At 37.4% G+C, this 16222-nt stretch overlaps 1 protein-coding gene across 4 annotated transcripts; it reads left to right on the top strand.

Annotated features, from left to right (window-relative positions):
* The first annotated feature begins 657 nt into the window (after positions 1 to 657).
* Positions 658 to 15045, top strand: birc7 (baculoviral IAP repeat containing 7). 4 transcript variants are annotated; one of them, XR_010905372.1, is made up of 7 exons: positions 658 to 1574; positions 4389 to 4488; positions 4643 to 4724; positions 4815 to 4854; positions 7596 to 7808; positions 8941 to 9101; positions 12166 to 12201. XR_010905372.1 is itself a non-coding variant. In XM_067446740.1 (7 exons), the coding sequence occupies exons 1-7, from the start codon at positions 1070 to 1072 to the stop codon at positions 12592 to 12594; spliced, it is 1197 nt and encodes a 398-aa protein (XP_067302841.1). In that variant the 5' UTR covers positions 661 to 1069; the 3' UTR covers positions 12595 to 15045. The 4 variants fall into 4 exon arrangements, 3 of the variants coding, with proteins under 3 accessions (XP_067302842.1, XP_067302841.1, XP_067302843.1); XM_067446740.1 differs by lacking the exon at positions 8941 to 9101 and adding an exon at positions 12392 to 15045 and having other exon boundaries at positions 661 to 1574; positions 12166 to 12219; XM_067446741.1 differs by lacking the exons at positions 8941 to 9101; positions 12166 to 12201 and adding an exon at positions 12392 to 15045 and having other exon boundaries at positions 660 to 1574.
* Positions 15046 to 16222: the final 1177 nt, after the last annotated feature.

The following is a 16222-nucleotide window of genomic DNA, read 5'->3' as shown; positions in this document are numbered from 1 at the left end:
GGAATGAGCTAGAGCGATGATACTCATATATGCTCATATAGCCCCTTTATCTTTCTGGAAGTAAGAAGCCATGTGTGACCATTCCTTCGTTTTTAAAGTACTTTTTAAAGTTTTTTCATACTGTCTAAACTGTTTGCGTGAAGCATTATAAAAGTAATAAAGTATAAAGTAATAACATTTGAATCAATGTTTTCTTAGCTTTTTAATCAGTGTTTTTCTTAAGAGTCAAGGCTATTGTGTCAAGCTATAAGTTTTTCATGGCTGTCAGTGTAGGGACAGTTGCAAGTTGCTGTCTCCAATTCATGTATAAGCTATATAACCAGTATTGTGTAAGTTACTCTAAAAAGTAATAAATTACTAGCTACTGAAATTACATTACTAAAATTACATTTTTCAATAGCCAGCAGGTATATCCGCTTTGTTTAAGCAAAGGCTACTGTCAGACTAGGCCACAATGTAGGTAATTAACCAAAACATGGTTGTTACTTGGAATTTTAGTTTCTTTTAGTCTTTATACAGTCAATTTAACTTAAGACCCTGTCTATTTAAATAAAATAATGAAATTGCAATATGATGTTAAAGGAATTATTTATATTACATGTTAATGAACAACTGTCCCCAAGCTTATGGGGTCAGTTACGACATTTGACTTTGTCTATTAACGTATAAATTGTATTTACATTATGATATGTAGGCTACAGTGTGGGTGGGAGCTGACAGATTTGGGTTAAAATGTATTAAAAATTTGGCTTTTCATTACAAACAGTCTGAGAAAATGAAGAAAATGCAACAATAGTTGCAACCGTCCTCACTCTCCTGGGTTGCCGATTGGGTTGTTTTTAACCCATCAACATGTGAAATTTAGAGAAAATCACCATGAAAGGCGTCTATTGTAGTACATATGCTATTCAGGGCTTGGCCACAGGGCAGATCATTTTAACAACTGCTTATTCTGGAAATGTGCGTGCTATAGTGAGCGGTGCTCTGTTACAGGGAATAATAGGCTATATGGCCAGCGGAGGGGGGGGCTGGAGCGCACTTGGACAGTCCGTTATGGAAGCTGAGCAGAATGAGCGCAGATCGTGGACATGAGCGCGAGAGGGGCGCGCGGATGGAGGCGGGGGTTCGGCTCGGGATGCGGAGTGAGGAGGAAAGACTCCAGACTTTCCACAACTGGCCCGGAGATGTGCCGGTGATCCCCGCTGAACTGGCCCGGGCTGGCTTTCACTATCTGGGATACGGGGACACGGTGCAGTGCTTCTGCTGTGAGGGGATCCTGAGGCACTGGGTCCATGGAGACACTCCGCGCGGGGAGCACGAGAGGCACTTCCCCACATGCGGCTTAATGCTGGGTAGGGATGTGGGTAATGTTCCGCTGGGCTCGTCCGACTCTGTGGATGGGCAACTCTTGAGTCAACTGCAGCGGCTGACCGTGGACGAGCAGGTGCTGTCCGGGCAGGCGGTGAACCCGGAGATGGAGTCGGAGGACAACAGGTTGTCCACCTACCACAACTGGCCCACAGGAGCATCAGTGCAGCCCGACACACTGGCGCGAGCTGGCTTCTTCTACACAGGTCAGCTTTGTGTGTGTGTGTGTGTGTGTGTGTGTGTGTGTGTGTTTGTGAAATGAAACTGAGATAAAAATTGTTATATGTGGTTTCGATTAGGCCCAGGACCAAAACTTAAGTTGCTTCTGTTTTCTGCGCTTTCAGTCACGCGCACGGCAGTCATGCGCACTGTGAATGAACGGAATGAACGAGAGAGCCCGCGAGCGCAGCCACAGTCACAGCAGCGCGTGCCGCTCATTTTTCTGAAAGCAATAGTGTTGCTGCCTATTCCTTATACAAATAATATGCATTCAAATTTGCAAAATCATTGTTTGCTCTCATCAAAGAACAACATCATTAATTCTGTTAAAGGGATAGTTCACCCAAAAATGAAAAATGTGCCATAATTTACTCTCACCCTCAAGTTGTTCCAAACCTGAGTGAGTTTCTTTCTTCTGTTGAATACAAAAGATTATTTGAAGAATGGGTTATACTTTATTTGGTAACACTTTATTTTACAGTGTCCTTGTTATATATGTTAGGCTACATATATTTACCATATAATAACATGCAACTAAACAAATCCTAATCCTACCACAACCCTAAGTACATGCAGTTTATTATTATTACTCAGTACTTAAATATATAATTACACTGTAACAATGACACTGTAAAATAAAGCGTAACCCTTTAATTTAAGGTGTCTGTGTTACAGTGTAATTATTCTTTTAAGTAGCCTACTGTGTAATAATAGCCTAATTAACTAGTCTTCTTACTATTGAGTTGTATTGGGGTTTGGTTTAAGGTTAATTGCCTGTAATGATATGATTATGACATTATAGTTTATGATAATTATGATCTGTAGTTACTACAGTAACTTTGTAATGTGTAACAAAGACTCTGTCAAATAATGTGTTACTGAAGAATGTTGGTAAGACGATGTCCATTGACTTCCAGTATTTTTTCTTACTTTTTTGTTACTGTTAGGTTACCTACATTCTTCAAAATATCTTCTTTTTGCGTTCAGCAGAAGAAAGAAACTCACGCAGGTTTAGAACAACTTAGAAAATTATACCTTTAGAACAGGTTAGAAAATTATGATTTTTGTATGAACTATCCCTTTGAAATATAAAGTGTATTAAAATAAAACTTATATTATATATGTATATATTATATTGTTTCTAGAAAAATCTTCAAAACTTTTTTTGACCACTTTAAATGTTTTACTAATAAAGAATATTAAAGATGTAAGATTTTTGGATTCAAATTTTCAAAAAACAATAGAACAATGTTATATATTTTGTTGACTTGTGTACTTATATTATCCCAAATAGTTCCAATAATTTTAACCGGGACACAGAGCGTGTCCGTGTGTCACCTGTCAATGACATCACCTGTTTCCCTCAATTACCGGTTTTATTTTGTAGAAACCATGGAAACACCAAAGACGCTATAATATATGATGTGTTTTATTAAACAGGTTAGCAACTGTTTGGATCATTCATCGACAGAAAGCTAATCTTTGTTATAGCTCAAGAGTTAGTGTTATTGTTTGAATATGGTTTTCCTGATATACGGTGAGTACCGTGTTTTACCATGTCTAATATCACTCTAGCTCACTGCAGTGTGAACAAGTGTCTCATAGTAGGAGCAGTGTGAACACACAGAGTAGCGTTATAACATAACTTCCAACACACTCAGATGTGTCTAATACACTCTCAGAAAAAAGGTACAGTTCTGTCACTGGGGTGGTACCCTAAGGTACAAAAGTTAAACTCCTAAATGTTACATATTAGTACCTTAAAGGTACATCGTAGTACTTTAAAGGTAAATATTAGTACCTTTTCGGTTTTGTACCTTAGGGTACCGCCCCAGCAACAGCAGTGTACCTTTTTTTCTGACAGTGTATGATAAAACAGCGCTGTGTTACCCCCAAGGGGGTAATCTAGCACTCGGAAAGCGTTCCACCCATAGGGGCGGCCATTGCTAACCAAGCCGTCACCTGCTGTTAGCATCCCATTGACTCCCATTCATTTTTGAGTCACTTTGACAGTGAATAACTTTACATTTGAGGCGTTTAAAGACTCCATTTGTCTATTGTTTATTTATAAAGAAACACGACAATGTATAAAAGGCTCCATTACCTTGTATCTTACACTATCGCCCCGCAGAAGCTGTTTTTGTAAAAATAGGCTAACGATTGCGTCATAACCAACGCGACTCTGTCGCACAGTTGAGAAATTACCGTATAGACCTGAGGAGACGCTCGCAGGCAATCTTTTACTGTCTATGAGACAGTCGGGGGGACGTGGAGACATAAAGTCTGATAAAGTCAAGGGGGAAGAATGGGGAGAAGCCCATAGTGAGCCAAAAGCAACAGGAGAAAATATTTAAACAACGGGATTCAGATTTCACTTTCCACAACTACTAGAAGACCGACAACTTTCAGACAGGAGGCTTACGTCACATCTACGTCGTCAAGCTCAGTCTGAGCCTGCGCAGTTCGCTCAGCCATCAGGAAGTGAGTGCTCCTATACTGACATCACTTAACGCCGTAGAAGTCATTGGGATCGCTCCGTCCATTTATTTTACTGTCTATGGTTACCCCACATACGCATGAGTGGAAGAAGGGAAGCAACGTCTGAAGCTACGCTAAGCGACCTAGCTGTAAAAATGTACATACTGTGCCTTTAAATTGGAATTTAAAACTGATTAGAAATGACAAAAAATGATTGTATGCAGTTTTATTGGATTTAAATATTTTACTCTGTCTTTTAAATATATATTCAGTATAGTGTTGTTTAGAAGATGGCTGGCCTATTAAGTGATCGTTTTTTCCAGGTCATGGTGACAATGTGAAGTGTTTCTTCTGTGATGGTGGTCTGAGGAACTGGGAACCAGGTGATGACCCTTGGCAGGAACACGCCAAATGGTTTCCACAGTGAGTGCTGGCTTATTTCTCTTTTATTTCTCTCTTATTTCTAAAGGGGCATATTACAAACATATATTGTTTAATACCAAATGGATGATGTTTTATTGATTTTAGTGCATGTATGCGCATATGTATTCATCTGGTCTTTCATGTGCTTCCGAAGATGTGAATATTTGCTTCAATCCAGAGGAAGGGAATATGTGAGCAATATCCAGCAGTCTTACTTCAACATGAACGAGAGGGTGGTGAGTAATCATGATGCATCTAACCATGAGTTTATGGTCAATTTAACAGCTGATTGCTTTTGGATTTAAATGTTTTATTTTGTTTTAAAGGGTGGATCTCTGTCATCAACCGCAGGAAACATTGCATCAGGTGAGTCACGCCATGAATTCTTCTAAAGGTGGAACAGTGCAGGGGTTTTCAAATGTTTAAATGCTATAAGGACCATCGAATATGATGATCCTCCTACATAAGTATAATGGCAGTAATGTATATTTTCATGTACAGACCCATTTATACTGTTTAAACAAAACAAATATTAGACATACATGCCCAAAATGGAATACACACACAAAAATGGAAAAAAGTGAATGCGTTTTGGCCATTCATTTGCACCACAAAGGCGTTTGGGACCTGAAAATGCAACCTTTAAAATTTTGTATAATTCTCATATGTCAAAATTCAGCCGGAGCTGTTGAGCTCAGTAAAGCCGCAGTTTCCTCCTAATCTCTAAATACCGAAAATTCCTTCATTTTCAAATAGTGTGCCCTATTTTTACGGGAATTTGTTTACAGTATAGATAACAGTAAGGCTTACATTCACACTAAAAGCCAAAAAACACCAATTCACGTTTTCATTTCGTTTTTCATACTTTAAACTTTCCGATGAGTCCTTAGCTCCCCGTGTGGCCGCTTGGGTGTCCACAGGCCCCAGTTTGAAAACTCCTGACTTAATGGATTGTCTGCGATTGTTATGTGTTTATTACACGGCTTTCTGGAATACTTGATTCTGATTGGTCATTCACAACATTCAGTAGTCAGATATTTCTGAATAATAACTATTGTCCATGACACATAGCTAACTGCTTGTCCTGGAAATCCATGTTAGCTGTGTTCATGTTCTGTCTCTCTGCAGAAAAACAATAAAATAACTTCAACTCAAATCAATATTTTTTGCATTTCTTTTTTGGGGCAAAGAGCCGCGTAATAAGCAGGATAATATCAGGTTGTGTTTTATGCTGCTATGCATTTTATGTCCCTCAGGAGTTGCTGTTATTGTTCCGGCTCTCACAACTGTTTTTTCACCCAGGCAAATGATCTTCTCTCCTTCTCTCTCCTCACCAACTGTTCCTTCTCTTCAACTAACATTGATGATGATCAGTGTTACTCTTACTCTTACTCTTACTCTTTTTTTCTTCTTCTGCTGAACACAAAAGAAGATATTTTAAAGAATGTTTTGAACCTTTTCTTCTAAGAGTGTGAATAGGGGCTTTGACACTGGGTAGTTCTGGAGCTAGCCACCACGATGTTCCCAGAGAACTGAATGTTCCACTATAGGGTAATTTTTCTGGTTGCATTCGCACCGCCAGTAAGAACTCTGAAGTGATACATGAAGTGACGTAAGCCATGCTTGTTGTTGTGACTTATTTTGTCGGCACTGAGAACGCCAGAGCCTGAGCACACAGTGCTCGCATTCTCCGTCTTCATTAGTTTACGATCTGTTTAAAAGTCCTGTCTCATACGGTATTAGATAGAACTGTTATACAAAGATAGTATGTGGAATAGTATTAGTGTTTGCCATGTGGTTGACGTCCAATGCCGCTAATTGAGCAGAAATACATAATAATGTTTTGTTTGGTCCCTTTAAAGTTGCATTGGGTTATCTCTTTAGGGTAAAGGTCGACAGGTCCATCTGTCACTGTTTTCCATGTTTAGTTCATTGAGTAAATATATAGGCTATAATCTGTGTGTTTCCACAGCTTTTTAAAAAGCTGTTTCATGTGCGTTCTGCCAATCAGCATACACTTTCATCACTGGTGTTTCCTATTGTGCTGGGTTAGACCCAACTCTGAAGCAGGAGCTAATTTAGTTCTCCAAAAGAAGTTGCTAGCTAACTAAAATCGTTCCTAGTTCCTGCCATGCGAACACAACAATACTTTTACACTGTAATTTTTTTTTGTTGGTTTAACTTAAAAAGGAAGTAACCTTGCCTTCAAATTTTGAGTTTATTATTAAAAATGTTAGTTAGTACACTGTAAAAAAAAATTGTTGGTTTTTGTTGGTTTAACTTAAAAAAGTAAGTAACCTGGTTGCCTTAAAAATTTTAAGTTTATTGAAATTAAAATTTTGAGTTGATACAATGAAGGAAATTTGTTTAATAAATAGAAACTCAAAATATTTTTGTTTCTGAACCACATAAAAAAAATGATAAATCATGAAAATAGCACAATTTGGCATGTTTCACTGCGTCATCACAAATAACACACACACAATTACCCAATATGCTTACAAAATATTTTTATAATATTTTAATAAAGGTTGTCAAATCTCAAAAAATGTTCATTGTGTTACTTCAAAATTTTAATTTCAATTAACTCAAAATTTTAAGGCAACCAGGTAACTTTTTGCTAAATATTTTTTTACAGTGTACAAATTAAGGAAATAGTTTTTTTTTTTTTACATAGAAACTCAAAATATTATTGTAGCTGAACCACATAAAAAATGTGTTAATTTACAATTTGGCCTGTTTCACTGCTTCATCAATAAAACACACACAAATGACCTAATATGCTTTCAAAATCTTATAACAATATTTGAATAAAGGCTGTTGAGTCTCAAAAATTTTCATTGTATTAACTCAAATTTTTTATTTCAATGAACTCAAAATTTTAAGGCAACCACGAAACTTATTTTTTAAATATTTTTTTACAGTGTAGGAACTATGAAAAAGTGCATCCACTGCGAAAGCCCCTAATAATATATTGTTCACCCAAGCTCTTCTTATACTTCTACTTGTAAGGACTAAGAAAATGCCTTTTTTGTACATGTTATTATATTAAGCAAGTTAGTACACACTTAAGGACACCTTTGGCATTTTTGTGTTCCTGCTGGCAGAGGTGTTGGGTGGGCAGAGCTCAGTGGCGGCAGCCATGTTGTCCCCTGTGGTGCAGGCGGTGCTGCAGATGGGCTTCCAGCGCTCACTAGTGGAGAGCCTGGTGCAGTCACGCTACCTGCTCACCGGCTCACACTACACCTCAGTCTCTGACCTGGTGAATGACGTCCTGCAGGCCGAGGAGGAGGAAAGGCAGACGGGGGAGCCCAGACCAGGTGTGGAGCACCCTCATCCCCAAAGTAGAAGAAGACATTAGATGCTGTAGAAGAAGACATTATTTAAAGACATAATTCATCCCAAAAAGAAAATTCAGTCATTATTTACTATTTACCCTGGTGTTGGCCTAATGCCAGAGGCTCTTCTTTCTTTTTTGGATCACAAAAGGAGAAATCAAATTAAAAATCTGCTCGCACTTCTCCATACAGTGAATTGCGACGTCAAAGGGAATGTTTGCGCTCGTAAATCGCGTTGCGCTCGTAAATTTACTGGTGTTTGCGCCATTTTTTTTACCGCCCCCAAAAAGCACATCTTAAACCAGATGCTAACGTTTATATTGTGTTGGTCATTATGAAAATGATCCGGCTGTGTCTATGTGCATTAATTTGTGCGTCGTCAGTATCATGCGCTGAACTTTCCGCTGCCATCTGTGCTTTTATGGGATTCAGCTCTCACACTAATTTGCCCGATTTAGTAAATCTGGCCCACAGTTAGAAGTTTGTCTAACATTTTTTAAACGTTTATAGAACATTCAAAAGTAACATTCACATTATGTTCGCAAAATGATAACATGGGACATTCCCTTAATGTTTTTTCGTATTCATATCTTAATGGGAACGTTAACAAAACATTCTTAGAGCATTTTTGTTAGGTAAGGGACGCAACGCTTAATCAAAACACTTAATGCGACTTGTGTCATTTATTTCCAGTGTTCTTTTTATGTTCCACAGCACTTATTTTTTAATGATTTTTCAACGTTAACAAGTGCTAGAGGGACACATTTGATTATTCGGACATGAACTGACGTCATCAACAACATCAGGATTTTTAAATAATTCCTTATTTTTCATTCCTCCACACCTTGCGGTTGCATGTTGAGTATGAATGTCTTCTAAGGTTTGAAGTGACTTGAGAGTTATAGTAAATAATGACAGAATATTTTTTTTTTTTGTAAACTAGTACTTTAAATGTAACCTACAGTAGGCTACTGTGCAAAAGCCATAGGCACGTTATTATTTACACAAAAATAAAACATTGTTTTAAGCCAGTTATTTATATCTTTTGCTGTAGTGTGTCAGTAGGAAATATCAGTTTACATTTCCAAACATTCCTTTTGCCATTCATTGAAAGAATCCAGTGATCTTATTTCACCATCATCGAGTCCGTCTGTGATTTACATGAAGAAACAGAAAAACTGAGACAGACCGAATCCAGGAGACCTGAGGCAACGTCTTCAAGACGCTTGAAGAAACCGACCTGCAACATACCGGCTGTCTCACTGGATTATTACGGTAACACTTTACAATAAGGTTCATTAGTTAACGTTAGTTAATGTATTAACTGACATGATCTAACAATGAGCAATACATTTGTTACTGTATTTATTAATTTATTCAATTAACTTAATTAAATTAATAGTTTGTTCATATTGGTTCGCAGTGCATTAACTAATGTTAACAAATACAATTTTTAGATTTTAATAATGTATAGTAAATGTTGAAATTAAATTAACATTAACAAAGATTAATAAATGCTGTAGAAGTGCAGTTCATTATTATGTTAACTAATATAGTTAACTAATGAACCTTATTGTAAAGTGTTACCATTATTACAATTAATGGAAAAAACGAATGTTTGAAAATGAAAACTGATATTTCCTATTTTGATATAAATAATGGTCTTAACCCTCTGGGAAATGTTACGTTTAGTTTTTTATATTTTTAAGAATTTGTTACTTCTTCAGAATGGAACAAAACTTGGTAAAGGTTTTTGCACTTGCTGGGCCCTATCATACACCCTCCCGTGACAACCAGGTGCAACGCAAGTGGTTTTTGCTAGTTTTAGCCATGACATGACTATGTCCAACGCCACGTTGTTTAAATAGTTAATGCACTCGCACCCATCTGTTCACACGTGGGCGTGCTGGTCTTAAAACCAGGCGTATTCAGGCGCATTGTGGGCAAGTTGGTATTTTGAGGAACTGAAAACGACTGCGCCACTGACCAACAAAAACCTGGGCTAAAGTCACTAGCGCAGTATTTTTTGTGTTATATAAAAGGCACGCCAGTAAAATGCACCTATAGGGTGCACAATACATATCCACTGCTTATTACACACACAGGGACGCGCAGCAGCACACAAACTACATTTAAATATAAAAAATAAAAGGATTCCTCTCTGGAGAAGCGTTCAGTCTTTCTGCTCACAAATTCCGCTTGTAAATAGTGAATCCGGCATTTAAAAGCTTTTAAAAGGAATAGGAGATTACACTCTGATTGGTTTATTGCACGTTACACCCAAATCACCCATGACTCAATAAGAGACTTTAGCAGGGCCGGCTCTAGCTCTTTGGTTGCCCTAGGCGAGATGGAGTTTTGCGCCCCCCACCCCTCCCCACTCCACTCACTTTTATCGTCTCTAATTCAGCACATGTCTGTTTTCCTAGGCCTACCCCTAACCGAGAAGCACTTATTATTAAACACGTTCAACGCTTTATTTCCACTTTTTAAACATTTTCTCACTTTTTATTGAAAATAAATGCCTTTCCGATCTGATATGTGATGGGAAAAGGGAATAGAGCGAGTGTGGCAAAAGGCAGGATCGAACCTCTGATCGATCTGCATCAAATCTTGATGCCATGCATCTTACCACTACACTACAGCCATTGAAAAAAACTTGGTGAACACAGCATATTTGTGTTTAATGTAAATAATATGGCATCTATCGTTAGGCTGCTCCAGTAAAAAAAAAAACAACAAAAAAACGAGAGGCCGTATTTATTTCCTTCCGACGCCCACGTAGAGAGCGTTTGTACTTTTCATAAATAACATGTATACGTTATCCATATTCATAACGAACTGGACTTTTGATATTTAAATGACATCCATGTAGGTTATTGTAGATTATTGTCACTGAAGTTATGTTTGCAATACGTATAGTAATATGTAGAAAACTAGCAAGTGATAGTGACAATATTAATAATATTTATAAAATAAATATTAGTTGATAAGATTGATACTAAGTAATTTTATTTTGTTTGACAACTTATTGGCTGAGATAAGAAGACTAACCTCTATACTGGGCTTTCTTTCCATTTTCTTCCTTTCTTTTTTTCTCTTTTTCCGTCCCTGTGCATCCGCGGGTTTAGACGCCTCATTTTTGATGAACGCGCAAGATGAGCACTTGCCTGACCAAATGAACTAATAATCAATAATCACCATCAATTCAATCTAATAATCAGGTTGATAAGTAATTAAACGTGTGGCTGAGGGGGCGCCCTATGATGATCATGTTTAATAAACATTATGTTGTATTTCGCTTGTTCCGATTCTATGCTTAATGGGAAGTAATGGGCGGCACTAGAGCGCGCTTGCGCCCCTAACACAATTGTCGCCCTAGGCAACTGCCTAGCTCGCCTATAGCAAACGCCGGCCCTGGACTTTAGGTACAACCATGCCCGTAAACAAGTTCTTACTAAGAGCTAATTAGATAGAGCTATTAGATATTTTTTAGATATCGACTTCAAATTTGGAAACCAGCTGGTTTATATTTATAGTTTTTCTCACAGTTTTAGAGTTATGTTTTTGGAAATTATTTTTTCAGGTTCACTTTTTAAAACTTTTTTCACTTCAGCAATAATCTGCCAAGTGTCGTCTTTGAAAATAGATCAAACTTCAGTCTGTGCTGAAAGCATTCAATGTTTATGACAGTTTAAGTTGGAAATTTCTTTTTCAGGTCCATGCTCAAAAACTGAATAAATGGATTATAACACAGAAACACAGTTCGTAGATATGGGAATAAGGAGGCGGCAACATATAAAAGACTTTAAGAAATAAATAAACAAAACGAAAGTAGCGTGGGCAGCCCCTCATGGAAGACTGCCTGCACACACGTAATAAAATGTTATCAAAACGCAACATAAAGGCCAGACCTGGTCCTCTCTCCTTCTTCATTGGTGTCACTCGTTCTTATGCCTCCGAGCTCCCTCATGAGAGGACTCAAGACCGGTGTGCCTTGTAGGCTCATTCTCAATCACGCACTGGTCTCGCTCGCTCCTCCCACGTCTCTCGCTCGTCAACCTCGTCACAAACTGCAGTATAAATATAATTTAGTACCATAAAATATCCTTAAAGTACAAAATATAACTAAAATATTGTATAATCATTTCATTGGAGAAAAAAAAACAGTACGTGACCAGTACCAGGGGGTTTAAAACCATTTTTTTGTGGGTGAAAATACTAATGTGCCTAAGACTTTCGCACAGTAATGGATATTGATAGCCATGTGTTGTTCATTAAAAAATATGTATAAAATTATATGTGCCATTCCTAACGTGTGAATGGTTTGTTCCCTCAGAGACTGTGGAGAGTCCAAGAACGTCAAGAACGCAAGTCTCAGTCAGGGAGAAAGGTCCATATTAACACACTCTCATTGCACTTAAATCGTGTGTGTGTGTGTGTGTGTGTGTGTGTATTTTCTTCTTCTCTCTATCTAGTAGCCTCTGGGATGGAACAGATAATACAGTCAATCATCTTAATAGACCCAGATTGAGCTGAAATGCCAGTTTATTTGTGTTTTTCAGTGCAATCAGATCTGAGTCCAGAGGAACAGTTGAGACAGCTTCAGGAAGAGAGGACCTGCAAGGTCTGCATGGACAAACTCGTCTCCATGGTCTTCATCCCCTGTGGCCATCTGGTCGTCTGCACGGACTGCGCAACCAGTCTGCGCCACTGCCCCATATGCAGGGCGGTCATTCGTGGTAGTGTGCGTGCATTCATGTCCTGAAGCACAAACATACATACATACATACACAGCAACAAACTTTTTTTGCACCACTGTGTTATTAGCAAGAACTGTACTGCAGTTTTTTAAAAGTGATTCAGGATATATAATGCTGAAAAATATTATACAAATGGTGTAATCAGCTTCTAAATCAGCATCAGTTTTCTATATGGCTATACATTAAAGCTAGCCTGACAAGCCAGACCCACATCAAGATGTTTGGTCTGGAAACTCACCATAGACAGGGCTCAGTCCGAGGGGCGGGATAAACGGTTGTCTTTCAAACTCCCTCTGCACGCGATAGGATAGCGCTACACCAACCAGAGCAACGACGGTGAAGCAGAGCTCGCTGACAGATTAAACATTCGCCGTATCCGGTCGGCTAAACTACGAACACATCTTCCCTTTTTAAGAATGACTTCAGTGCCGCTCTTTGTTCTTTTCTCAGAGAAAAGCTTAACTCCAAGTCTTCCAGAATTGCAGTCAAAGCTGATTCGAAAGACCGCCGCCATTCGCCAGTTTCTGTGTTTACTAGAAGCACGCAAACGCAACTCGGCCGTCGTCATTATGGCCCCGCCCGCCGACTCTATACATGATGTGATTGGCCCGTCCAGATTGTGAGGAATACAGCTCAGAAGTAGCCTAGAAATCTAGACGCACCCTAGCGGCAGCAAATTTAATCTGCCCGCAAGTGTCTAGGAACTCTCAATACCCTTCTGAGCTGTATTCCTCACAATCTGGACAGTTGGGCACGGATAAATCTCATTGAGAGTTCCTAGACGACACTTGCGGGCAGATTAAATTTGCTGCTGCTAGGGTCCGTCTAGATTTCTAGGCTACATTAAAGCTACATGGCTCCACTTTACAGCCAAAGTTGCAATATGAAAGATTAACTTGAATTTCAGAAAGTCTTGTTTTTTTTAACCTTTGATTGAATGACTACATCAGTTCATCTGGGAGAACATCTGACCATCTGCACAAAAATGTACTTAATTTATTTGTGATCTTAAAAAAAAAAGAGTACAGTATTTTACTTATTTGATGTAATATACTAAAACAAAATTCATGGTATTTAGTAATAAAATTATAGAAAATGATATTAAACTTAAAATTGATAATAATATATTAGAAAGAGTTAATTACATTAAGTTTTTAGGAGTGATTATAGATCATAAAATGGCATGGACATATCATATACAAAATGTTCAAAAGAAAATATCAAAAACAATTGCAATTTTATATAAATTGCAATATATTTTGAATAAAAGTGCATTATATATATTGTACAGTACTCTCATCACTCCATATTTAACATATGGAATAGAAATCTGGGGAAATACATATACATCTAGAACTACTCCAGTTTTTCTATTACAAAAAAAAGCCATAAGAATAATCACACATTCTCCATATAATACCCCAACAAATTCTTTGTTTACTGAGCTGAAAACATTAAAATTCTATGATATGGTAGATTTGTATACTACTATATTGGTGTTTAAGGCAAGGCAACACTTACTCCCACAGTCCTTGCAAGCTATGTTTAATTTGAGAGACAGTAATTATGCTCTTAGAGGGACATATGTGTTTGATATACCATATTGTAGAACCAATTTAAGAAGAAACTGCCCATCAAATAAAGGTGTTCAGGTGTGGAATAGCTTCCCTGATGAATTAAAAAAGGCTAATTCATTAATACAGTTTAAAATAATTTATAAAGGACTAGTTATGAAAAAATATAACAAATGATGATGGCAATGATGACTGACGGTAGTGGTAATGGAAATGATAATGGTAATAATAATAATAGTAATAATAATAATAATAAATATGAAAAATATAATAATAACGATGTATGTTCTTCCAAACACACATTGAGAATATCTTATATTTGATGTATTAAATTAATGTCAATTAGTGCAGCTTGTGTGGAGTTAAGGGTAGGCATAATAAGCTTTAGCTTCAGCCTACACCTTTGGTCAATAAGAGTGTAAACTTTATTTTATTTTTTATTTTGTTTAAAAAAAAAAAAAAAATGTAATTTAATAAAAATGTATTTATTTTATGGTTATGTATGTGTGCATGCATATGCAGTATTGTATGTATGTACCCATATGACTAGTGCTATTTTGTGTAAAATGATTGCAACTGGAATTTTGATTGTTGACCAAAAATAACTAAATAAATAAATAAAAAATAATAGAAATCCTAAAACCATTGCTAATTTTCAGGTTTTAATCTCAGATTGGATTTTTGGATCCTACAATACATTCAAATGCTTTACATGCTTGTAAGTTCTGGACAACAGGTTGATTTTGTGTCATGCCAAAGTAAACCGCTTTTTGAGAATTAAAGAACATATAAAACTGAATTTATACGAGATCTTATTGTATAATAATCTGTGTATTAACACATTGCACTTTTATTTTCATTAATAAAATGATTTCCATTGCACTTGTTTGTCTAAGCTCTGCTTCTGTTACATATTAACTGAAACTCGCTTAGAGTGAGTCTTTATGAAACATAGAAATGAGCGATTTTGTCAAAGATTGACATGAGATTGACTGAAACTGAGTGTTTCACCCCCCCCCCCCTTTAAGAAATGTTATATTTAGTCAGAGAGAGTAGCCTATGAAAGTGTGTGCACACTATACTGTCCATGTCTAGTAGAAAGGGAATAAAAACATCATCAAAGTAGTCCATATGGGACATTAGTTAGTTAGTTAGAATCTCTTGAAGCATCGAAAATACATTTTGGTCCAAAAATAACAAAAACTACACTATGTAACTTTTCCGTCTGCTAGAGGGCGCCTATTCAAAACAAAGGTGTATTTTGATGACAGCGAGTTTGAGAACAGAATTTTGGGACATGTGTCTTTACTTCACAGGACTCGGGCAGAAATCATGTTCATGAATGCGATTATTAACATTACTGTGTAAACCAGAGCAGGACCGAGTGTTGTGGGACCTAAGCAAGGCTGCTGGAGCGATTGTAAATGAGATGAACGGATGCACATCTTGTGAGCAGCCACACTTTTATGATGCCACAGTCTCCGGTGACATTTCTTCTTTTCCAGTCATGAGTATGAGATAACAGCTTTGTTTATTATATTAGATACATTTAAGTGTGTTTAAAATTATGTTATGACGTTACTCTGTGCGTTCGCTCAGCAGCTGCTGTGACTCTTGTTCACACTGCTGTAAAGCGCTTCTGCAGAATAAAACCGGAAACCGAGTGTAACGCAGATATGACGCAATTGACAGGCGACTCCCTCATTCATTGGTTAAAATAGCGATTTACAAATAGTTGGAAACATTTAGGTTATTGTAAGAACCCAAATGAACAAAATATATAACACTAGCCTAGTGGTTTTTGGATATTTTACTGAACATTGTTACATACTGCAGCTTTAGTGCTTGCCTATTATCCCACAGCAGCAGATGAAACGAGAAGGGTATTCCTGCACAACCGGAGGCTGCAGTTTCAGGACCCTAGTTCTAAGACCGCAGTTCTAGGACCCTAGTTTTTTGTGACAGCACCACCTACCACCGAATCACCAAAACACTAATTTAAGATGGACGATGGACACCGATCAGACTGTGAGTACCGATATTCAATCAAGTTTTATTT

Source organism: Pseudorasbora parva, chromosome 6, assembly GCF_024679245.1.
Source record: "Pseudorasbora parva isolate DD20220531a chromosome 6, ASM2467924v1, whole genome shotgun sequence".
NCBI classification, from domain to species: Eukaryota; Metazoa; Chordata; class Actinopteri; order Cypriniformes; family Gobionidae; genus Pseudorasbora; species Pseudorasbora parva.
The sequence above is the reverse complement of the archived record's forward strand: the minus strand, read 5'-3'. Positions and strand labels throughout refer to the sequence as shown.

Bases quoted from the DNA above. Each gene is read 5' to 3' on its own strand.
- birc7 (XM_067446740.1), top strand. From the start codon at position 1,070: ATGAGCGCAGATCGTGGACATGAGCGCGAGAGGGGCGCGCGGATGGAG. The intron at 4,489-4,642 runs GTGAGTGCTGGC...GTGCTTCCGAAG, and splicing joins CACGCCAAATGGTTTCCACA to ATGTGAATATTTGCTTCAAT. The intron at 7,809-12,165 runs GTGTGGAGCACC...TTGTTCCCTCAG, and splicing joins GACGGGGGAGCCCAGACCAG to AGACTGTGGAGAGTCCAAGA.